The 24,622-nt window shown below is 46.5% G+C and overlaps 1 protein-coding gene across 2 annotated transcripts in view; it reads right to left on the reverse strand.

Moving 5' to 3' along the window:
• The window catches only part of CPAMD8 (C3 and PZP like alpha-2-macroglobulin domain containing 8), a 1,045,838-nt gene that overhangs the window by 567,831 nt on the left and 453,385 nt on the right, over positions 1 to 24,622 (reverse strand). For both annotated transcript variants that reach the window (XM_085640012.1, XM_085640011.1), the window contains exons 28-29: positions 10,511 to 10,667; positions 1,796 to 1,870 (exon numbers count right to left, since the gene is read on the reverse strand). In XM_085640012.1, coding sequence (XP_085496138.1) covers positions 1,796 to 1,870; positions 10,511 to 10,667 — 232 coding nt within the window. The remainder of the gene's footprint in view (positions 1 to 1,795; positions 1,871 to 10,510; positions 10,668 to 24,622) is intronic.

The following is a 24,622-nucleotide window of genomic DNA, read 5'->3' on the forward strand; positions in this document are numbered from 1 at the left end:
AAATTACAACAGTTCTCCTTTTCATGCCTGTTTTCCAGCAGCATTAATTTTTGCGTAAAATCCTGTCTACCAATATTAGTGAATAGGGTTTAGCGTCAAAAAGCATGGGCGGTTGCATGGGAACGCCCATTAACCACCCATGTAACACCCTCTTGACGCAAAGTAATGCAAAGCAGCGATTCGCGCTGCTTTGAGTCGTTAATTTTTCGTACAACCCAATGCAGATTCCACTTTGCGTTGGTTTGTTAATCCCAAAACAGGTTTTTCGTCGGGTTTGCGTTAAAAAAGTAATGCTAACCCGACTCTAAACATTTGAGAATCCGGGCTTTGGCGTCTTAACGTAGGATTTGGAGTGGCAGCTGCAATACCACAGGGCGTTAGAGGCCCTAACGTTACTGGCCAGCGATATTTAAAGTTACCCGATGCTCAGTGTTAATTTGTTTTTTGCAGAAACTGTTATTGCCACAGTTTGCGGGGGCAGAAATAAATGTGAAATAGTGATCAACACTTTTTGTTTTTTCCACAGACAAAATTCAATGCCCCATGCATTCTAGGAGTTTTCTTCAAATGCATTAGTGTCATTTGTTTATTTTCTCCTATCTGTGATATACATATGTGAGCGTGGTAGTCCTGGAGAGGGAAAAAAAGCCAAGGAGAATGGCATTAGAAAGGCGGCCGAAAGGGAGTTTCCAAAAGCATGTTTCTGAAAGCGGCTTTGCTGTCAGAAACCCAGTGGTTGCTAGGAATATCCAGAGGGGTAGAAATACTGGAGTTATGCCAACTGATAGTGACTTATTTTGAAGTTTCTTTCCCTACCCCAAGAGGGCAATACATCTATGCCCACAAATATGAAAATATTTGGGTGGAGTAAGCAAATTCTAATAACAGAAGACATGCAATATAAGCATGGTCTGTTAATTGTGAATGGTACAATGGTCAGAATTTACAGATACATGGTAGTCATCTCATAAATCTATTTTATTTGAAACAGCTGAAAACATAGGTCAGCCGCTATTTTATATTAAGGCAACATAAAAACATGGACCAGACCACACGTGTTTTGTCCCCTCAATGGCATTCAGGCATGGGGCTTTTTCAAGGCTAAAGTAGATTACACATCAGGGCTAATGTAATAGTTTGTGTCCAGAAGTTGCAGATGGCCCATTTAGGGTTCTGATCATGTCCTTGCGGTCCTAAATGCATCAGCAATAGGTAGGCACTAGTGATTGCACATTCGAAGAGAACTTGTGAGTGTCCACATCATTAACCTCATCAGTATTTTAATCTCAAAAGGTCAATATCTCTGTTGGGGGCAAAGAGTTGGTCAGTCTCTGTGGTCCAGTCATAGAAGTGCTGGAGTGGCCCACCCAGTGATATACAACCTCCAAATGAGGAGGGAGAAGTGAGGGTTGGACAGATGGGACATCTGTGAATTTATGACAGATGTTGCGTTACCACCCGGCCCTAAATCAGGCCGTCAGTCTGTTTGTTTAGTTTCCTTTACTTAGTTCTTACATTGCTCTACATACCACAACATGGTCTCAAAGTGCACAAAAACACACAATGCCAACTTGGAACTATTAGTTACTGATATCTGAATCTCTTAGAGTCATGTTGTCAAATTCATCTTGTGTTTAGATTGTCCTGCTTCCAGGCGCAGGCATCAAGTACAGCCCACCAAGCTTAGCCTTAGAGTTCAAATCTTGTGAGACCATCATATACATGGAGTCAGGGCCCGCAGATAATATCCCATATTAATGGTCCTCAGGACTAGATAGTGATCCTTGGATCTTACCTCAGACGTGACAGCTGTCTCCAGAAGGGCTGCCACCACATATGCTGTCAGAGCAATTTTGCCATGGATACCACCCTGAATGGAAACAAAACAGCTCATCAAACGTTTGACTGTTATTTGTAAAACTGGGTTCAAACATCTGGTATACCCCCCACTGTTTTAGTTGATCTGGGTATGTAGGTGAGCCTAGGTTTTGCATTCAGTGATCTTGGGAACAGTCATATTACATACCCTTGTGAAGTCCACACAGCTAATTACATACAGCATGCAACAACCCAGGTGAGACGCAATTCAAGAAATGCTGTTCTGCCCAAAAATGGAAGAACTTTGCTAAGCCCAAAACTATCCTACCCAGCCTTCACTGCAATACAGATTTCATGATTTTGTTTATCCTGAATATTTTAGTATTATTCATGTTAAGCCTGACTGCTTTAATAGCATTCAGGATAAGCTTTAATCTCCTAAATAAGGTATGACACACTTCTCTTCCAGGGGATACTCATCAATAGTCATAAGCACTGAATAATCCCAGCCCAGGGGCGGGATCCCGGAGCATATAAAAATATACATTTATGTGTATGTTGGGGGCACAAGTGTCTAGCACTTCCACGACATACATATATACATGTATATAAATACATAAATATGCAGCCTAAAATAGTTCCAATCAGGCAAAATGCCAAAACTACATAGGTTTTTCTTGTACAAAAATAATCTCCTACATACACCTTGTAATAGAGAACATACACTGTAATAGTGTCATACAAGAAAACTTTATTTTCAACAAAGAAAAACAGGTAATAGCAGGCAGTTGGCCCATGGGCTGCATAGATGAATAAACGTCACAGTACAGTAAAAAACTGGCACCTTGCATTTAAGGCTTCCAAGACCCTGGACACCGTGCCTTTAAGACCCGTGCATGATGGGAGCCCCTCTGCTCCCATCATGCACCACAGGTGACAGTTAGGTCAGTTCTTTTTTCTGGCTCCTTCTGTGAGGATCCTGGAGCTTGAGCTCGACAGTTTTTGATTATCTTTAGTCAGAAATTGTTTTTTTCTCGTGTGTTTGGACATTTTTGACTGCTGGGTGTCTTTTCTTAAACCTTTCTGACAATTGACCATCATTTTTTCTGTCAGAATGCCAGCATTATTCAACAAATTTCCTTCATGTTGTAAAAAGATGGCAAAATCGGACCCACACTCTGTGTGCATCGTGTGTTTGCCATCTTCACACAAGCCTGATACTTGTAATTATTGTCAGTGATTTTCTAAAAGGACTCTTCGTGACAGGGAGAAGATTAGGCTCCATGCCTTGCTGGAGAGAGGAAAAAGTCATCACAAAAGTGGCCTTGGGAGCGCCCAAGAGCCCTCCTCTCATCATGAACACTGAAAAAGACGAAGATCTACCTCTCCAGAGTCCAGAAAGAAACAGATTCCTGACTGTTCGCCGTCAGCGTCGAGATCGCAGTCGAAGAAGCAGGCAAGACACTCTTCAGCGTCGAGGGACAGATGGCCGTCGAGACGACGACACTCTCCGTCGCCAAAAGTAAGTAGACGTCGAGACATACTTCGGGCTCGAAGTATGCTGGTCCCGAGAGACCTGACAAGCACCCGTCGACATCGAAACATCCGTCGAAAGCGAGGAACACTCTGCCGCCTTCTCAGAGGTCGGCATCGAGGGGTTCGCCGGCGAAGACTCTGCCAAGAGCTTACCGACTGATGACGTCTTGATCACTGTCGCAGTTGAGGCGCTCACCGTTGAAAAAGTCGACGTCGAAGAAGCGCCAGAGACGATTGACGTTGAAATCTCCTTCCCGCCCGCGTGGGCGTTCGATACTGAGGACAATGTAGAGATCTTCGCGGAGACAAGGGTCTGCCAGTATCTCATCGCCAAGGAGATCGACATCGAAGACGGCACAGTCTGTGTCGTCGTCGAGGAATCGGTCGAAACCCTGTAGTCGTCTCTGAGGAGTTGACAGAGAGGGCGAGGTCAAGATGTTCGACGTCGAGAAGACCTTCATCATCCCCGGGCATTAACAGTGTCCAAATTTCGCTGAAGGGCTCTCCGGTTGCGGCGAAGAAGTCTCATCCTTTCAATCTTTCGCAAAGATGGCTGGAAGGTACCGGTGCTGATCAGGGAAGTCTGGATTCAGATTATTCTCGCACCTACTCTCCGTCGAGAGTTTCCAGGGGTCCTCTTCCAACGGCATCATCGAGGGTCTCTCCGAAAAGAACCCCGAGAAGGTCAATATCCCCATCCTCCCGCCACACGAGGTCACCGGAGCGGTCTCGCTCACATCATGTTTTGTCTCCCAAGAGGAGGAGACGAAGATCACCAACGTGGTCCACATCCACCAGATCTTCAATCAAGGACTTTTCGCCAACTCTGTCTGCAACACCACAATCCAGCGTGTCCCCGATTGATGACATCGGAACCTTCACTGACGTTCTCTGCAGAGAGGCCAAAAAGCTCAACATCAGTATGTCGGTTCCGACGGTCTCCACATTCGTTATCTTTGAGACTTTACACCTTTGATCGTCAACCAGGTCTCTACTGCCTCTAGTCCCAGGCTTCTTAGAGCCTGCTATGCAGACTTTCTTAACTCCTTCCACCGTGGGCGCAGTACCATCTCGCATTGCCAAGAAATATAAAGCCCCGGATCAGGACTCGCTTTTTCTATGCTCTGATCCCACACCAGACTCGGTCATTGTGGCGGTGGCCAGGAAGGCACATTCTGAGACTCCTTCCTCGTCAGTCCCTCCCGAGAAAGACAGCAAAAATATGGACTCACTGGGCAAGAGGATGTGTAATAGCTCTGCCTCCATTATGAAGGTGGCCAGCGCCTCAGCTCTCCTAGGGAGGTGCAATAGGTCTCTCTGGGATTCCCTTGCCAGATTCATGGACAAACTCCCGAAAGAAGACCAGCAGGACTTTCAGGAGATACTGCAAGAAGGGGGCTTGGTGGCGAACCAGGTGATACGTGCAGCTGCAGACTCCTTCGATCTGGCTGCACACGGCTATTCGCACAGCATCTGTTCCAGACGCTCGGCCTGGCTGCATCTCACAGGCCTGAAACCAGATGCCCAACGGAGGATTGTCAACCTTCCGTTCAATGGATCTTTGCTGTTTGGGTCTCACGCGGATGATGAGATGGCCAAAATGAAAACTGAATTGGACACTGTGAAGGCCGTTAGCCTAGAGAAGCGGAAAGAATTCCGCAAACGGTTCCGCCCCTACGACAGGCGCTTCTTCCAACAGAGGGTTCAAATCCCTTAGTGGTCGTCCCAAAATCAGCAGCAGCAGAGGTCGCAATTCCATCAAAGACAACCTGGTAGAGGTAGAGGAAACAGGAAGCAGGCTTCAACTGCTAAACAACCAGCCAAGAAATGAGCAGAAGCTTCCTCCGTGCCCGTTAGCCACTCCGGTAGGAGGAAGTATAACTTTTCATCTGGAAGAGTGGAGATCAATAACAAACGACAAATGGGTGCTGAACATTGTGCAAAATGTATACTTGCTGAGGTTCAAGGCCCCACCTCCTTCAGTTCCTCCTCAAAGAAGATCCAACCAACATCACGTACTGTTGCAAAAAGAGGTGGACAGTCTTCTACAAAAAAACGCCATAGAGTATGTTCCAAAGCAACAGCAAGGGCAAGGCATTTACTCTTGTTACTTCCTGGTCGAAAAAAGAGGACCAACCAGAGAATACAGACCAATTCTCGATCTGCGGCTCCTGAACAAGTTAATCCGCAGAGAAAAATTTTGGATGTTGGCTCTGCACCAGATATTCCCTCGTCTACATCAGGGAGACTGGATGTGTGCTATAGACTTGCAGGAAGCCTACTTCCATATCCCGGTGTCCAAAAGACATCGAAAGTTCCTCCGCTTTCAGGTAACCCATCAACATTTTCAATTCCGAGTTCTACCGTTCGTGCTTAAATCAGCCCCCCGAACGTTCTCGAAGTGCATGGCGGTGGTGGCAGCATTTCAACGTAAACGCAAAATCTTCATTTACCCCTATCTGGACGATTGGCTCCTGAAGAGTGCCACACCATCTCTGCTTCAGAATGACCTCAACTACTGTATCCAGCTGTTGAACACGCTGGGGCTTCAAGTCAACTTCAAGAAGTCGGTCTGCAATCCGACACAGAGAATCCATTACCTGGGCTCTTCACTGGATTCCGCAAAAGCAAGCGTGTGTCCTTCAGAAGAAAGGTTATCATCAATCAGAGACAAATGTAGCGATCTCCTCAGCGCCCGTCATCCCACAGTCAGACAGGTTTTGTCGCTATTGGGCTCCATGGCCTCTTGCGTATTCATCGTCCCCAATGCCAGATTGAATGTGCGTCCTCTGCACCAGTCTCTGGAGGACCAGTGGATACAAGTCTCAGGTCGCTGGGAAGACCGCGTGACTCTATCTCAATCGGCCAAAGACTCCATCAGATGGTGGATGAAGCGGTCACACCTACTAAAGGGAGTCCCATTTCACCAAGACATTCCCACTCAGACTATAGTCACTGATGCTTCCCTGCAGGGTTGGGGAGCGCACATGGGGCCTCTTCAAGTACAAGGTCTCTGGTCAGAGGCAGAACGAGGGTATCGCATCAACTTCCTGGAGTTAAGAGCCGTTCATCTGGCTCTCAAGTCTCTGTACCCTTCTCTCCAGTCCAGCTCCCTCTTGGTTCAGACAGACAAGACCACAACGATGTATTATCTGAACAAGCAGGGGGGCACCAGGTCGAGAACTCTCTCTCTGGAGTCACAGACCATCTGGAAATGGCTTCTCGCAAGGAACCTCAGAATTGTGGCCATTCACCTTCCGGGGTCAACGACTCACTAAGCACAGACTTTGTAGAAGAGCACGACTGGGTGCTAAACAGCGAAGTCACGTAAGGCATCTTCCGACAATGGGGAGTGCCAGACATCAACCTCTTCGCAGAAGCGGCCACCACCAAATGCCCCGTCTTCACGTCCAGGTTTCCCCAACCAGGATAACGAGGAAATACCATTTTGATAAACTGGTCTCAGACATTACTGTACACCTTTCCTCCGCTTCCGCTCATCCCTGCAGTGATCAAAAAATGTTACAGGACCAACACCAGAATGATCCTGATAGCTCCGGAGTGGCTGCGTCAGTGGTGGTACCCGTACCTTCTACAATTATCCGAGGTGTCACACCGGAGCTTGCCTTGCCGTCCAGACCTTTTGTCCAAGAACGAGGTGAGAGTGTTTCATTCCAATCTCTCATCCCTCAGATTGACAGCATGGCTCCTGAGGTCCTTCAATACGGACACTTAGACTTAGACACTTAGACTTACCAGCGGATTGTATGACTATCCTGAAGGAAGCCAAGAGACCTTCCATCAGAAAATCCTATGCTTTCAAATGGAAACGGTTCTACTTGTAGTTCAGGGATAATTCTCATGATCCGGTGCAGGGTCAAGAGTAGGTACTGTTGCCATTTTTATTACATTCGATTAAAGTGCATCTAGCAGCCATCACTGCATACAGAAAGTCACCTACACAAGTCTCTTTTTTCCAAATGCCAGTGGTAAAAGATTTGCTTGAAGGGATAAAAAAGTTTTACCCCCCAGTGAGATCTCCATCTCCTTCTTGGGAGCTCAACATAGTCCTTACAAAACTTATGGGTCCTCCTTTTGAGCCGATTCACAAGGCTTCTCTGCAGCACTTATCATGGAAAACTGCCTTTTTAGTCACCATCACTTCTGCCCGCAGGGTTAGTGAAATCCAGGCCTTGTGTTGTAGAGAGCCTTATACTGTTTTTCATGCAAACAGGGTGGTTTGAGAACCCATCCGAGCTTTCTACCTAAGATGATCTCGGATCTCCACATCCATCAGACTATCACTCTTCTCACTTTTTTTCCCAACCCCACTACTCCTCCGGAGAGGTCCCTCCATTCTTTAGACCTCAAGAGGGTACTGAAATTTTATCTAGACAAAACCAAGTCCTTGAGAAAGACGGACTGGTTGTTTGTTAACTATGGTACCATAAATACCGGTTTGGCAGCTTCTAAAAGATCCATCTCTAGAGGGATAGTTTCTTTCATATCTTTGTCCTACCAACTAGCTAACAAGGTTCTTCAGGGCAAACCCTAAGCACATTCTACAAGGGGGAAAGCCTCTACCACGGCCCACCTTAGAAATGTTCCTATGACAGAAATTTGTCAAGCAGCGACTTGGCGCTCGGTTCATACCTTCACTCACCATTACTGCTTAGACTCTGATACACAGGCAGATGCCCAAGTTGGGCAAGCCTCACTGAGAAATTTATTTGCTTGATGTCATGTTAAGATGCGCTGTTACCTGTTTTTAAATACTGCGTGCTCGTCCGCAAGGTAGTGGGTATGGGCTTGCTACTCTATTCATCCCTTATGACTAATGATTAGTATCCCCTGGAAGAGAAGGATTAGTTACTTACCTGTAATCCTAGTTCTGTTCCAGGGGTATACTCATCAAAGTCATAAGCACCCTCCCGCCTCCCCGGATGAGCAGTTATAGTACGTTAATGTGGTGTTTGCATCTTATACTCAGGTTGTTTCAAGTTAGCACACCGTAAAAAAGAACTTCACCTAACTGTCACCTGTGGTGCATGATGGGAGCAGTGGGGCTCCTGGAGGTCTTAAAGGCACAGTGTCCAGGGTCTTGGAAGCCTTAAAGGCAAGGTGCCAACTTTTTACTGTATTGTGACGTTTATTCATCTATGCAGCCTATGGGCCAACTGCCTTGTATTACCTGTTTTTCTTTGTTGAAAATAAAGTTTTCTTGTATGACACTATTACAGTGTATGTTCTCTATTACAAGGTGTATGTAGGAGATTATTTTTGTACAAGAAAAACCTATGTAGTTTTGGCATTTTGCCCTATTGCAATTATGTCAGGCTGCATAATTATGTATTTATATACATGTATATATGTATGTCGCGGAAGTGCTAGACACTTGTGCCCCCAACATACACATATATATGTACATTTTTATATGCTCCAGGATGGGCGGGGATTATTCAGTGCTCATGACTTTGATGAGTATACCCCTGTAAGAGAACTAGGATTACAGGTAAGTAACTAGTCCTTATATGAGTTGTTGACGTGGTCCTGTCAACGAGGAGCATCAAGGATGGATTAACTAAACTTAGCTTCATTCAGAAGCTATGAAGTCGAACCACAACCTTTAAATACATTTATATTGTTGTAGATGCCACTAAGTAATAATTGTATTGCTGTTTATGGAATGATGTAGAATGTACTCTAGCGGCTAAGCAGGTTTCTCTGAGTCTTATCAGTCTTATGTTCTATTATTATTATAACTTCAACTCCATGTGTTTCCATTCCTCTTCTACCAAAACTGGGAGCCCTTAAGAATTGACTAACTAATTATGGAGAGTACAAGTAGGTTATGTCATGTAATGTTATTTGGTATTTGTAAAGAAACATGTTTGATAATGCCTGTGCCACTAAAAGGTCATAGTGTCCATATTTTTAACATGGTTGTGTTTTCCAATGTCCATGTCTGCCAGTGTCCCATCTCTTAGTGTCTTCATCCCCCAGCATCACAGCTTTCTAGTGTCCTTGTCTTCCAGTGTGTGTGCCTTCTCTTGTTTGTCTCATCCCATATCCATCTCCCCCTTGTCTGTTGATGTCTGGGTTCTGCCACTCTTGAAATGTGCCTCAGTGTCCTTCTCCTAGTATCTTAGTTTTCCACTGTCTGTCCCCCCTAAGAGGCATATTCACCATGGACTGACTCCCCACGGACATGTGTCCCAGTGCCATTGTCTGCCTCTGTCTGTGTGTACAGGTGTCCCAAGGCAGTGTCTCTTCATGTCGCCCAATTTCTGTAGTGTCTGTGTGGCACAGTATCTGTGTCATCAGAAATAATCTGCCCTGTTTCTGGCTGTCATTTGTTGCTGTGATGTTGATTCATTTTCATCTAATGCAAAGGGTGAAACAGGTTTCCATATGAGAATGTGATTATATCTTCCAGCAGACATCTTCGGTTGTTTAAAATCAGGAGGAAGTGAGACAATGGAAAGCTATAATTGCTGCAGCTATTTGTCCATTTCTTTTCTTTTCATGGCCGCCTGTTCATCAGCATTGAGAACCTCTTATAAACAGCCTCTGTAAACAAACTGTCAGTGAGAGGCGTTTCTGTAGTACCTGCTCAAAACATAGAGCAATAAAACAGTGAAGTGTTGACGCTGAGATCTTGTCACTTCCGGTGTGAGGTGTTCATATCCAGTCTTAACATTTTACCGGATATTACTTACCATACAGATGCTAGTACTTTAACTTTTCCAATGAACTGTGCAGGCCTGTAAGTGGTACAGCGTGAAGCGGTTTAAGCAACATGGTGTGGGCTCTCTAACAGCTGACAAGATAAAGTTTGAAAGCACCCCTTAAATGTGTTTTGTAGCGAAACAAAGATACCAGACATAGCCCCTGGCATTAGTTCCTGTGCACCAAAGAGGGCAGCTGCTCCTTTGGCATTGTGCATTTGACATGCATGTCCTTTTACTTATCAATATTGTAAAAGCAGAATCTACACATTCAACACATTATGAAAGTGAAACAGGCTTAGCCATACTCATTCAACGGGTTGGATAAGGCCGCACCCATAGTCCATGCACATACCAATTATCCTATTGCGAGACCTAGTCTGGCTTGATAACCTCGGATGCTATATCCCCACCCCCAGGTGGCCTACCTGAATGTCCTTGTTCAGTATCCTGCCCATGGCTGGAAAGGAACCGTCTCCTTTCTGGTGCTGGATTATCCAGGCCTTCGCTGCCATCAGCTCTTTGGGATCAATGAAGACGAATCCTCGCGACTGTGCAAAGGACTTCAACACAAAGGCAGTTAACCTAGAAAGGAAACCAGCAAGGATATGCTTACTGCAGACATGCATGATACAGTGTCCAGTACACCCCCTATAAAATCATAACAGACAACTGCTCTCAGTTGTGAGCTCAACTCAGAATTTCCTCTGGGATAACACTCCTCCATGACAAAGTGTGTTGTTTAATTACAATAAAACTGATGCTCTGTACTTTGGCCATTGCTAAAAATACGTTCCAGGGACAAAGGGTTTCAGCATGAATGTGTTTGCCATAAGTGTACTCTGAGAGTGGTTCTAGCTCAGTCTGTGCCTGTGTACCTTTTGCAATATAACATTCAGGGTGAAATATTTATCTTGACTCTGCTATTAGCCACACTGCAGCTTCTATTGTACACTGTGCAGAAGATGTGATGTCCCAGCCTACCTACTCCTAATGTAGCATGTTCCACAAACAGTAGAGGGTTTTCCATTCTCAGCCAGGCCTAAATCAGGACCGATATGTTTCTGGCTTCCCCGCTTCATTTAATTAGGCCCCCGGGTGGGCCAGGTCCCGGGGCAATCATCAAAATACATGCGGGGGCCGCCACCTCCCTAGGGCTTTGCTCCTAAAAAAATGTGTGGTGGGGCTCCTGTACCCCCCCCCCCCATGCAGCCCGAGGACCACCACCTCCCCGGGGCTAATTTAATGTAATGCGGGGGACACGCGCCCCCCCTGCAGCCCCGGGGACCGCGACAACCCCGGGGCACAAATTAAGCAAAGCTGGGGGTCCATTGCGGCTCCCTGGCTCCGGGAACCACCGCCTCCCTGGGGCTACAATGTAATGGGAGGTGGCCCCCCCTCAAGGAGCCCTCCATGGCCCTGGGGACCGTCACCACCCAGGGCCGGCTCCAGCAATGTCCCAGGGTGCCCATCTCCCCGGGGCTAATTTAATGTAATGCGGGGGGCATGCGGCCCCCCTGCAGACCCGGAGACCGCCACGTCCCCGTGGCACAAATTAAGTAATGGTGGGGGTCCGGTCTGGCCCAGGAGACCACCACCTCCCCGGGGCTACAGTGTAGATGGGAGGGGGTCACATGGCCCTGGGGACCTCCACCCCCCTGGGCAGGCTCCAGCAATGTCCCGTGGTCCCCCATGCACTGGGGGATGGGGTCCCTGGGGCTCAAAATGCCCGGGGTATGGTGGCCGCCCAGGCCCCCTCCATCCATTTTTATTTTTGATTAAAAAGAATGGATGTGGCCATGGCCTGGGGGATGGGGTCTCCAAAATGAAAAAAGAAAAAATTAGAGGGCAGGCCCCCGGTGATGGGGTCCCCGGGCCCAAAACTGGCCGATGTAAGGAGGGCCATGTGGTGGTTCATTTCGTGGCGCCGAGCCCGACGATCACGAAGTGTCTTTTTGATCAGAATGATCGGCACGCGTCGCAGTCCTTCTCGTCGTGTTCTGGGGACAAGCAGAGGTTGCAAACTTCATGCAAGTCGGTGCGTGGAAATTTAGCACTACACCTGGGACATAGCTTGGATGGAGTCCGTTCCATCGACTGCTAGCGCGGTCGGCACGGGTAGGCCCGACGGCCTGCCTCGAGTTTTCTGATGGAAAGTTTTTCGAAGTGAGACGATGCGGGTCGAATGAAGAACCGTGATCGATAACAATACCGTCGAGGGTAGTGGATTGCGCGTCGAAGGGGTCCGAAAACGGTACCGAACTGGAGCGCAGCAATACACATCCGAAGCCGATGGCGGGAAAAAACAATCTAAGGATGGAGTTGATGCCCATGCGCACTATCACCGAAAGGAGGAGTCACCTACCTCGTGACTACAAGACTTCTTCGAACAAAAACAAAGTGCAAACATCCGGACCAAACACCAGATGGCGATCTATGCTAAAGCATATGATCTACAGTTCATATGCCTCGAAAGTACAATTTCCACCCTATACTCCTACCAACCCCTTAACCCTAAAACGCTCTTACAACTCCTAAACGTATGTATGTGTGTGTATATATATATATAAGGAGAAAATAAACGGACCCCCAGCACCCGAGGCATCTGAAGAGGCAATCGCTGAACTGCGTAATGCCACATTTTAAGTAAATGGTGTTTTACGACCCGCCGTGTCCCCTCATCTCTTTTACGGAAGTGGATAATTTTGAATATTTAGCGCATAGCCATTATCGCGCAAAGGGGACCCTTCCTGAAGTGCTCCAAGATTTAGTGGCGTTTACCTGGACCGCCGTTAATCCCCAAGAAGCGGCGGATCTGTTGTCAACTGACAATCCATTACATATGGACGACAATCCATTACATATGGACAGACGTGGTCACTAGAACTGGCGTCTCCAGACGTGCTGCCAATGGGGACCAAGCGGCTGGAAGTGAGGACTTGGACACTACTTATGGTCCAGCACAGTGCAGGGGTTCAACCTAAATTGCATTCCAATTCAGTCTCTTACTGGAAGTAATCATAAATTAGACTGACGGAGACACTCACTTGCGCATACGAACAAACTGCATGCTGGATCCTGCAGTCCTTGAACACTGAACAGCATGAGTGTTTCCGGGTGTGATGCAGTTCAGGTGTGGCCGACACTACTTTAGGGGGAGGGGCCGACCTTCAAAAGGAGAAAATAAACGGACCCCCAGCACCCGAGGCATCTGAAGAGGCAATCGCCGAAACGCGTAATGCCACATTTTAAGTAAATGGTGTTTTAAGACCCGCCGTGTCCCCTCATCTCTTTTACGGAAGTGGATAATTTTGAATAATTAGCGCGTAGCCACTATCGCGCAAAGGGGACCCTTCCTGAAGTGCTCCAAGGTTTAGTGGCGTTTACCTGGACCGCCGTTAATCCCCAAGAAGCGGCGGATCTGTTGTCAACTGACAATCCATTACATATGGACGACAATCCATTACATATGGACAGACGTGGTCACTGGAACTGGCATCTCCAGACGTGCTGCCAATGGGGACCAAGCGGCTGGAAGTGAGGACTTGGACATTACTTATGGTCCAGCACAGCACAGTGCAGGCGTTCAACCTAAATTGCATTCCAATTCGGTCTCTTACTGGAAGTAATCAAAAATTAGACTGACGAAGACACTCACTTGCGCATACGAACAAACTGCATGCTGGATCCTGCAGTCCTTGAACACTGAACAGCATGAGTGTTTCCGGGTGTGATGCAGTTCAGGTGTGGCCGACACTACTTTAGAAGGATGGGCCGACCTTCAAAAGGAGAAAATAAACGGACCCCCAGCACCCGAGGCATCTGAAGAGGCAATCGCCGAAACGCGTAATGCTACATTTTAAGTAAATGGTGTGTTAAGACCCGCCGTGTCCCCTCATCTCTTTTACGAAAGTGGATAATTTTGAATATTTAGCGCGTAGCCATTATCGCGCAATGGGGACCCTTCCTGAAGTGCTCCAAGGTTTAGTGGCGTTTACCTGGACCGCCGTTAATCCCCAAGAAGTGGCGGATCTGTTGTCAACTGACAATCCATTACATACGGACGACAATCCATTACATATGGACAGACGTGGTCACTAGAACTGGCATCTCCAGACGTGCTGCCAATGGGGACCAAGCGGCTGGAAGTGAGGACTTGGACACTACTTATGGTCCAGCACAGTGCAGGGGTTCAACCTAAATTGCATTCCAATTCAGTCTCTTACTGGAAGTAATCAAAAATTAGACTGACGGAGACACTCACTTGCGCATACGAACAAACTGCATGCTGGATCCTGCAGTCCTTGAACAGTGAACAGCGTGAGTGTTTCCGGGTGTGATGCAGTTCAGGTGTGGCCGACACTACTTTAGGGGGATGGGCCGACCTTCAAAAGGAGAAAATAAACAGACCCCCAGCACCCGAGACATCTGATGAGGCAATCGCCGAAACGCGTAATGCCACATTTTAAGTAAATAGTGTTTTAAGACCCACCGTGTCCCCTCATCTCTTTTACGGAAGTGGATAATTTTGAATATATATATATATATATATATATATATATATATATATATATATATATATATATACACACACACACACAAACACACACGTACTTACCTGAAATATACTTACCATGCGCTGTAAAGACATATGTGTGCTAAAGATTTGCATTGTAAAGGCTGTGTTTTAAAGGCACTGCGTGATTACAACTGTGTTGCAAGGGATATTTCCCACCTGATTCTGGCAAAGCAAGAGCTTCGTCCAAGACAAAAGAACCAAACCAAATAGAAGTTCATGAAATAGATTGCTTTATTGTGGCTGTTACGGTTCCAACAAGCCTATTATTGACAAAAAGAAGCTTTGTTTCCTAAAGTCTTTAGTCCTGTTTAGATCAACACTCTCTAAATGTCTGGTGCATGATGCTCACTTTACCTGTAATCCTAGTTCTCCTTCCGTGGAACCTTCATTATAGTCCTAGGCACGGAATTGCCCCGCCCACATGTGGAATCCTGAAGCACTTTTTTTATAAAAGCTAAATGACACTTTTTATTTTAGAAAAGCCCATATTTTAGAACAGAAGAAGCAAAGATTTTGACAGCCTATTATAGGTGCTATTAGCCAATTTTCATACATTTTCTTTAAAGAGAAGCCTATTTGAAAGACAGAGAAAGTTACTATTTAAATACAATTGACAAGAAAACCTATTAACCCCTTCAGTGCCACGCCTTTTCCCCCTCCTGTGCCGGGCGTTGCATTAGTGGGTGGGGTTCATGGCGAGATAGTCTCGTCATGGGCACAGCGCAACTGTGCTCCATGACGAGACTATCTCGTCATGGGCACAGAAGAGGTTAACAAACCCTTTTAAGCTGAGATGTGAGAAAAGAAGGGTCATGTAGCCTAATTGGCTACAGCCTAGTGGGGCTGGGAAACTGGCACTTCTCCGGAAAACCACCATTGATGCGACTGCCTCAGTGCTATTGGAATCATCTGAGACTTATGTGACTGACCCAGTGCTATTGGAATCATCTGAGTCTTGCCTTTCATCAATTTGATGATGTTTGGAATCTGAGGTAACTGTGCAAATGTGCAAACGTTTTTGACCAGCTTATCAAAAGGATATTCCCTACCTGGATGCATTGTTTTATCAGTTTTTGTATTTAAGCTACTGTGAACAGATGTATTATGGGAAGTCCACATTCACAGTAGTCTCTGTGCAGCACATAATCAAGGCATCTGCTGTCATGCACTGGGTTACCTGTGGCTGGGCCATTACAAAGGCTGGAGCCAACATCTTTAGGATGAGGGGGTTGTGATCACTTTCGATTCTCTCACATACCCCCATATCAATAAGTACGACTAGTGTTCTAAATTGATGAGGAAGTAGTCAATACGACTCCTTCTCTGGACGTTATAATATGTGTGGGAGCCTAATCTATCTGAGGGAGTTCTCCTCCCATTCACTGCCCTGATACCCTGCTCCATACATAATGCTTTTAGTTGAAGGGCTGCCTCAGTCCACTTCCTGATCAGGGGCAGCTCTAATGAAGGAATGTTCCATTGTGACCTCCGTCTCTGAAAGCTGAGCAAATGTGACAAGATAACAAGATTTAAAGGCATCTTTATTGCTCATTTGCTTTGTGAGCAATAAAAAGGCCTTTAAATCTTGTTATCTTGTCACATTTGCTCCGTTTTCAAAGACAGAGGACAAAAGTTAGTATTTTTTCCTACTCGCCAGAAAGGTCGAGTAGGACCTAGAAAATAGCAAGACCTCATTAAATTTACCTCGCAAATGTGAGCGGTCGAGTGGATTTGTCAAGCCCTGCCTTACAGGGATGTTCAAAGCTCCTTGTCCACTGAAACCAAATGCAAGGGGTGTAACCATGCCCTGCCTCTTCTGGGCGATGATAGGCTAGGACGGGCACGCCCTTCGCCCGGGCTTCGCCCTTGTCCCGGGATATGCCGGGGCACGTCCAGCACGTGTACTGTTCTGCAGGGGTTGAGGCAGCGCTTTATGCGCAGGTGGTGACGCCTCCCCCTTGCTGGCAGCTGCGGGCAGGTAGAAGCGTTGCACCCTGGGACATGAAGTCCTCGACAGGGTGTTGTAGGGTGTAGAATGGGCGGGTGGTAGTAACGAGCTGCAGTGGTGATTCTTTTCTGCTCTGGGACAGCGGTCCCACCAGAGAATGCAGATGGCAGTATGTCTTTTCCCTTGCTGCACCTGAAACGAGTCCCGCGCCGCGGGTGTTGAGACAGAACTTTATGCGCAGGTGGTGACGCCTCCCCCTTGCTGGCAGCTGCGGGCAGGTAGAAGCGTTGCATCCTGGGACATGAAGTCCTCCCCAGGGTGTTGTAGGGTAGGCTGGGCGGGTGGTAGTAACGGGCTGCAGTGGTGATTCTCTCCTACTCTGGGACAGCGGTCCCACCAGAGCGTGCAGATGGCAGTATGTCTTTCACCTCGCTGCACCTGAAACGAGTCCCGTGCCGCGGGGGTTGAGGCAGCGCTTTATGCGCAGGTGGTGACGTCTCACCCTTGCTGGCAGCTGCGGGCAGGTAGAAGAGTTGCACCCTGGGACATGAAGTCCTCCCCAGGGTGTTGTAGGGTGTAGGATGGGCGGGTGGTACTAACGGGCCGCAGTGGTGATTCTTTCCAGCTCTGGGACAGCGATCCCACCAGAGGGTGCAGATGGCAGTATGTTTTTCACCTCACTGCACCTGAAACGACATATGCGCTGCGGGGGTTGAGGCAGCGCTTTATGTGCAGGTGGTGACGTCTCCCCCTTGCTGGAAGCTGAAGGCAGATAGAAGCGTTGCACCCTGGGACATGAAGTCCTCCCCAGGGTGTTGTAGGGTGTAGGATGGGAGGGTGGTAGTAATGGGCTGCAGTGGTGATTCCCTCCTGCTCTGGGACAGCGGTCCCACCAGAGCATGCAGATGGCAGTATGTCTCTGCCCTCGCTGCACCTGAAACAAATCCTGCGCCACGGGGGTTGAGATAGCGCTTTATACGCAGGTGGTGACGCCTCCCCCTTGCTGGCAGCTGCGGGCAGGTAGAAGCGTTGCACCCTGGGACATGAAGTCCTCCCCAGGGTGTTGTAGGGTCTAAGATTGGTAGGTGGTATTAACGGGCTGCAGTGGTGATTCTCTCCTGCTCTGGGACAGCGGTCCCACCAGAGCGTGCAGATGGCAGTATGTCTTTCCCCTTGCTGCACCTGAAACGAGTCCCCACATAATTATTTCCCACTCTTGACTTTCTTAAAAAACCATACTGAAGAGGTCCGCATCAAATTTTCTTACTTCTGGGTGAAGGACTGCCATGATGTCTATGCCTTTTGTAATCAGCCATTTCCAGATAGCCTGACCTTCAAGAGATGGAATCCTGGATCGAGTTTCCCCTTGTTTGTTCAGATAAAGCATTGTCATTGTGTTGTCTGTCTGAATCAAAAGATAATTCTTCATATATAGAAGAAAAGACTTGAGAGCAAAATGGACTGCTTTTGGCTCTAGGGGATGGGTATGGTAAGACCTCCACTTTTATAACCATGTGCTTTGAACTACTGCTGATCCATGTGTGATTTACATCCCAAGAGGGATGCGTCCCTCAACATAGGTTGTGGCTGTGTATCTTGATGAAGTGAAACAACTTTCAGAAAATTCGACGAATAACACAATCTTGTGAGCGATTGGACTGCAGGCTCTTTGAGTGCAAATTTGTCCTCCTAACAGAAATGATCCCGCAGACGTTGTTACAATTACCTCATCTGCAGTCGTGAATGAGGAACCAGGAAGATGCACAATGCCACAGAAAAAAAAGGATGTGATGGGCCTTCGGATGATAAGTCTTTAGAAGATTGTGACAGTTCATATAGATACAAGAAAGACTCTCTTTTGAAGAGTACACTTGTACATACTGCCTAAGTGCACCCCTACATAAAAGATGGACTGGGACTGATGTTGATGTCACCTGATTTATTCTTAGACCCAAGCTCTGTAGAATGGAGACGGTCATCCAGAAGTGCTGTTGAACCTCTTGAGACATGAACACTTTAAAGAGCATATCTTCTAGGTAAGGATAAATGAAAAACCCTTTATTTTTTGTCGTGTGCAGACCACACCACAATACATTTTTAAAACATTTTGGCACTGATTGAGTCCAAAAGGAAGGACTTTGTATTCCTAATGATTGTTGCCCACAAATAACCATAGGAACTTACAATGTTTCCTAGCAACCAAGATATGAAAGTAATGCGGCAACAAATGATGGACAGAATGCTGAATTAGTCAAACATTTAGCCCTAGTCAAGAGATCTGGGTTAAATCTCTTTTTTCTTTTGCTCACTACGCCACCCCAGTTTTGACCCAGCCATATGCAAATCAGTCTTGACCCTGTTCCTTATGTGAAGAGTGCAGCCCGAACTGCCAGGCCAGGTCCTCCCTGGACAGGAAAACAAGCATCCTGGGACCGGTGTCGGGGGTAACACCCCCCCCCATCAGCCAGGCTAGCTTGAATCCAGTGGAGCAGCGAGCTAGGGACCTCTGTCTGGGCATACCCATCCCACTTAGGCTAAAAAGTACTGCGGCAAAAAATGAAGGATGAAATGCTGAATGAATCAAATATTCAACCCCAGTCAAAGAGATCTAGGTTAAATCCATCGTTCTTTTGCTCACTACGCCACCCCAGTTTGGACCCAGCCACATGCAAATCAGTCTTGACCCTGTTCCTCATGGGAACAGTCCAGCCCGAACTGCCATCTCAGATCTCTTGACTGGGGGTAAATGTTTGATTTATTCAGCATTTCTTCCATCATTTGTTTGCCTTAAGTGGGATGGGTATGCCCAGATGTGGGTCCCTTTCTCACTGTGCCATTGGATTCAAGCTAGCCTGGCCGATCCTAGGATGCTTGTTTCTGGTCCAAGGAGGACCTGGCTTGGCAGTTCCTGTTGGACTGTTCCCATGTGGAGGAGGGTCAAGACTGATTTGCATATAGCTGGGTTTAAACAGGGGTGGCATGGTGAGCAAAAGAACAATGGATTTAACCCAAATCTCTTGCTCTATGGCACAAAGTTGGTCCCAATTCATGTAGTTGAGCGTCCACATTTACAATTTTAAGAGTTGAAATGGACCTTTCTTTCAATTCAGAAAGTAACCAGAATATATTCCTGTTCATTTATGGAGAGGGGGAAGCTTCTGTACACTACCCTTATTCAGAAGAATGTTCTCTATTGTATTCTTATTCAGAAGAATGTTGACTTCTTGCTGAAGTTAATCTCATTAGAATTGAGAAGACTTGTTTGACAGTGTGGATGGAGGAAATCCGAACCCCATAGAATAACTATTTTTCACAATATTCAGTACCCATTTGTCTCTTGTGATATTTTACCACTCTTCCTGCTGATTGAGGAGTGAACTTGAGGCAGTATGCTGATGGAGTCTAAAAAATGACAGAGATAGTTGTTTGTACCGTTTTGGAGAAGAGGAATGCTTTGATGTTGATGAGTGTTTTAATATTGATCTTCTTGTATGCTTTGACTATGGGGCGGTGGTCACAGCATCAAGCTTGCAGCTGATGACTGTGAGCAGGGGGCATGCCCTACACATTCTCAATATGATAGACCTCGACCGGGAGTTTCAATTGGATTCTTTTTAAGAAAAACAAACACCATACCAATATACCAGTAACCAATATAGCCTGCAATGGCTTTCATAAGCCTTGCATTTATTGTTTTAAATATTTGCTTTAAAAAAAAAAAGAAAACATTTATACATTTTGCATGCAAAATGCTCCCCCCGCAACACCTTTGGCACAACATTTGGCATGCTGAAAGATTAACTTTAGAAGGCTGTATGCCACAGATTTGCCTTGGATTGGCGACCAAAATGTATAAATCCTATGAAGTGAGGTATCAACCTTGACAACAGAGGAGCATATGCATCTCTGTAATATATACACATACACAAAGATTCATTTTATTTAGAATAAAAACAACCACAAAGCTCCCTCTAAACACAGAGCTGCATGAGCACACAGTCTCTGCTTTTATGAGCATGAATGTACTTACTAGCTTATTCAATGTGATATCATATCCCTTTATGTGCCACTGTTGTGAAGTAGATGGGTAAGAGCCCATAAAGTTAGATCCTGCCCCTCCCCCTTACAGTGTGGAACTCAGGCCAATTTGGATGTGATTAGATCATTCTGCTGCAGGGATTTGGTTTTGATGCTTCCACTGGGAATGGGTGGGTCGAAGGTACACCCAGGCTTGACTAGGAATTTCAAGAGTATTAAGTCATTATACATCCCAGTATTGGAAAGCTTGGGGAATTGGAGACGCCAAGCCTTTGATATAAAGGAGGTTTTAGTGTGAAACCATTTGATTTAGTAATGCTATGTGGGTTTGAGGATTGTTATGAAGCAAAATTAGATCTTAAATGCGAAGGCAAATAGAGACCAGATGAGAACATATAAATAACCAGGCAATTTTTTCCTGTATCTTAAAGGAGAACTCCCAAGAAAAACCCGGCTGTGCAAAGAAAAGTCATTTTAAGATATTTCTTTGCAATAACTATTCCCAAGCACCTACAGGCACATCATACAAACTTTTGTGTAAGGTACCCAAACCTCCTGTGCTATAATCCTGCTCTGAATACCTGCCCACAAATCTTTCCTGCAATCCTGCACTTTATCTGCACACAAATCTCCTGTGTCCATACACGTTAAACCTGCTGTGAGTGCTTTACTATGCATTCCAAGGGCAGTCACATGTATTATTTGGAACAACCCATGTAGTATTTCACTGCAGTCTGGGAGCCACAATCAAGTTGCACTCAAATCATATAACCAAGTACCCCCTTTTAGGCTCTGTCAAAGCACTGTGATAGAGCAGTCTAGGTTTTTGTAAGAAAGTCATGTATCATTAAAAACTGTATACACAGGCAGATAACACTTAATACATGTAAGGTCCAACCAGATCTTAATCAATAAAAGAAAACTGCTAGTTACAGGTAAATAAAATAGCCAATGAGGCGCCCCTTTTCTTTGAGAAGTCCTTTCTTGTTTTTCTCCGAGGCCACCCCTGCTATCTTATAACATCTGTGAATTGTTTTGCACTATCCACCTTCCTGTAGTCCTCTTTGTTCCTGTTGTAAGGGAAATACAAAATAGCTCCCTTTCCTGATTTGTCTTGCTTCTTATAGGTAATACATGATCACCCTCTTGACGTCTAATGTGTGTAGAGTCCTTCTGCAATAGTTTTTGGTTGCTGAAGAAAAGAGGCGTAGTTGGATAGCCTGGCTGATGTGGAAGTGTGAAATGACTTGAGAGAAACTGAAGCATCATCCTTGTGACCACTTCGTCCTTGTGTATCTGTAGGTATGGTTCTTGTATTGTGAGTGAATGTAACTCACTGACTATAGGCTAGAAAGTGATGGCAATGAGAAAGTGTTGGAAGCTGGCTCTGTATATACTATACCAAAATGAGGTATAGTGTGCACAGAGTCCAGTGGAACCCCAAAGGTAGGCAGAGGTAAAAGTTGTTAGCACCTTACTCTCTATTTGTGGTAGTGTGGGCGAGCAGTAAGGCTTTATCGGAGGGTAGTGTTAAGCATTTGTTGTAAACACTCAGGCAGCAAATGATGTCACACACTCAGAGACTGAACTTGTATAAAAAATATTATTTAGTTATATTTATTTCCTAGAACCAAGCAAGCCTGGCACAGGTAAGTGTAAGTGATACTTTTCAAGGCAAGTTGAACAATACAAGCAAGCTGAATGAAAATGACTTTGTTACAGGTATGTAATACTTTTGAATAAAGTGGAAATTACTGTACGATTACTTTTGAATACTTTTCAGATTACTTTAGGGATTACTTTTTCTACTCAGTGTGATATGCCTACATATCACACTGGGACATTTCCTAGAGATAAGCTAAGTAAAGCAGTTTTTCGTTATTTGCAGTTTTTCAAGTTCTCATACAAAACCAACTCCACACTTGGAATTCTTTTTAGAAAAAAGCAGTCAATGCAATCCTATGGAAGGAAATTGAGTTATCGGTTTACATGTACGTACAAGTTTGTGGGAGTTGGTGTTCTGGGGTTAGAACCAGGGTTTCCCTAGGGTCAAGGATGCACTCTCAAAGCACCCTCAGTGGCTCTAGGGCGGCCGGGTGCAGAGTGCTGAGGCCCAATGTTATCCAGTGGTGGATTGGGTGCCTCCGTTTGGTGGCTGCTCATGGGCAGGCCACAGGATTGTGGGAGCAAAGCTCCTGGTGTTCGGCTCAGGGCAAAGGGGATCCGAGTTAGCACCCAAAGTACACCCACCGTGCGCAGAGGCGGCTGGGTGCAGCGTGTTGTTTTGGCGTCAGGTGCCCTGTTGTTTTCAATGGGGATTCTCCGGTTGCAGCAAAGACTGCAGACTCAGGGACGAAGATCTTCTGGCGGTGACCACCAGTTGGAGAGGTAAGTTGGGATGCCTGGGGATGCTGACACACCGTTGGTTGGGCCACCCAAGGCCGTGGGACGTCAAGTGCAGGGGTGTCTTTAGGCGTCGGGTTTTTCTTACCAGCTTCGGTCGTGGTCGGGGGGGAGGTTCCTCCAGAAAGAGGCTGCAGGCGTCAGTTGGAGATTCGAGGCAGGTCAGAGATCACCAGATCTCGGGTCAGAATCGCCGGGGAGACCTCCCGTGGTGTTGGGCCACTTGAACTCGGGCCATAGGCGACAGGTGCATAGTGGTGCAGACTAAAGGTTTATGCTGGAGTCAGAGTCTGTTGGTGAGCAAATCCAGTACTCATTGGAGACAAATTCTTTCTTGTGGAAGGTAGGGCAGGTCCTTAGGGTTTTTGAGGTTGCTGGCTGCAGGACACACCGGGATTTTGGTGGATCAGGTTTGAGGTTGGGAGAGGCTGGTAGGGCTGAGGCCAAGTCAGTGGGCGTCCGCCTCTCCTTAGTTTCAGCACGGCTGTTCGGTCCTTCTTCTTCTCTTCTTCTTGGTCGGTTCTTTTCTGAGGAGGCCAGATTCAGGGTTGCCCGTAAATACTAAATTTAGCGGCGTTACAGATAATTAAAGGTTGGGACCAATGTGTTCTTTCCTTGGGGTGGGTACACCCCCTATTATGCTACCCTCCAGTGGGAGGGGGGCATATGCCTCACTCTGGTTGGCTGGGTCCCCCCAGCTGTAAGATGGCGGGGACTTAGAGTTGTGATTCACCTCGCCTCCCCCACCTGAGGGGTGTGGTTGGCAAAGGTGGGCACCCCTCCCTTCCTCGCTTGGTTTTACCGACGATTCTCCCGTCCAAAGTGGGGGTCAGAACCGGTGGGAGCCAGTTGCTGGAAGAAGCAAAAGGCCTGGGGAAGCTCACAAAGGCGGCAAGCCTTTGAAGCTTCCCCTTTGAGGATCATGCCCCCCCTGGTATAATGCACCCAGCGAGAGGGGTGGCTGACCTATGCCATGGCAGTGGGTTGTAGGCATGGCACACAGGGAGGTGCGCCATGTAGACTCTTCACTTTGTTCTGCACTAAAACACACAGCCTGCAAGGGCAGTGTATGTGTGTAAAGGTATACAGCCTCTAAGGGTGGCACAATAACTGCTGCAGCCCTTAGAGGCCTTCCCAGGCCACAGTGTCCTTGGTACCTGTGGCCAAAGAGTGCCAATTGGGTTTGGTTATAATGCAGGTTTAGGGGAAGAACATAGGCCCTGTGTACCTGTTTGGCAGGAACCTAGTGCACACTCAGTCAAAGTACATCAGCAGTTTAGCAAAAAGTGGGAGCAACCATGTAAAAAGAGGGCACTTTCTTACAGAAAGGCTGTCTTAAGTGTTAAATATGTGAATCCTGCCTTAGTCAGTGGCTTGAACGATGGCTTCATTAGCTGAGCTAGCACCATATTTAAGTTCCATGTTGGTGTGTACACTGGAGTGTTAAAGAAACTTCTTCTTTGGTATCCCTTGTGTATGCCACTATGACGGACATGTATACTTTTAATAAGGGGTAGGAAAGGTTTTTGTTTTAAAGGTCTGTTAGATATTTGACAATTGTAGTGACTTTTG

The sequence above is a fragment of the Triturus cristatus genome, chromosome 12 (genome assembly GCF_964204655.1).
Source record: "Triturus cristatus chromosome 12, aTriCri1.1, whole genome shotgun sequence".
NCBI classification, from domain to species: Eukaryota; Metazoa; Chordata; class Amphibia; order Caudata; family Salamandridae; genus Triturus; species Triturus cristatus.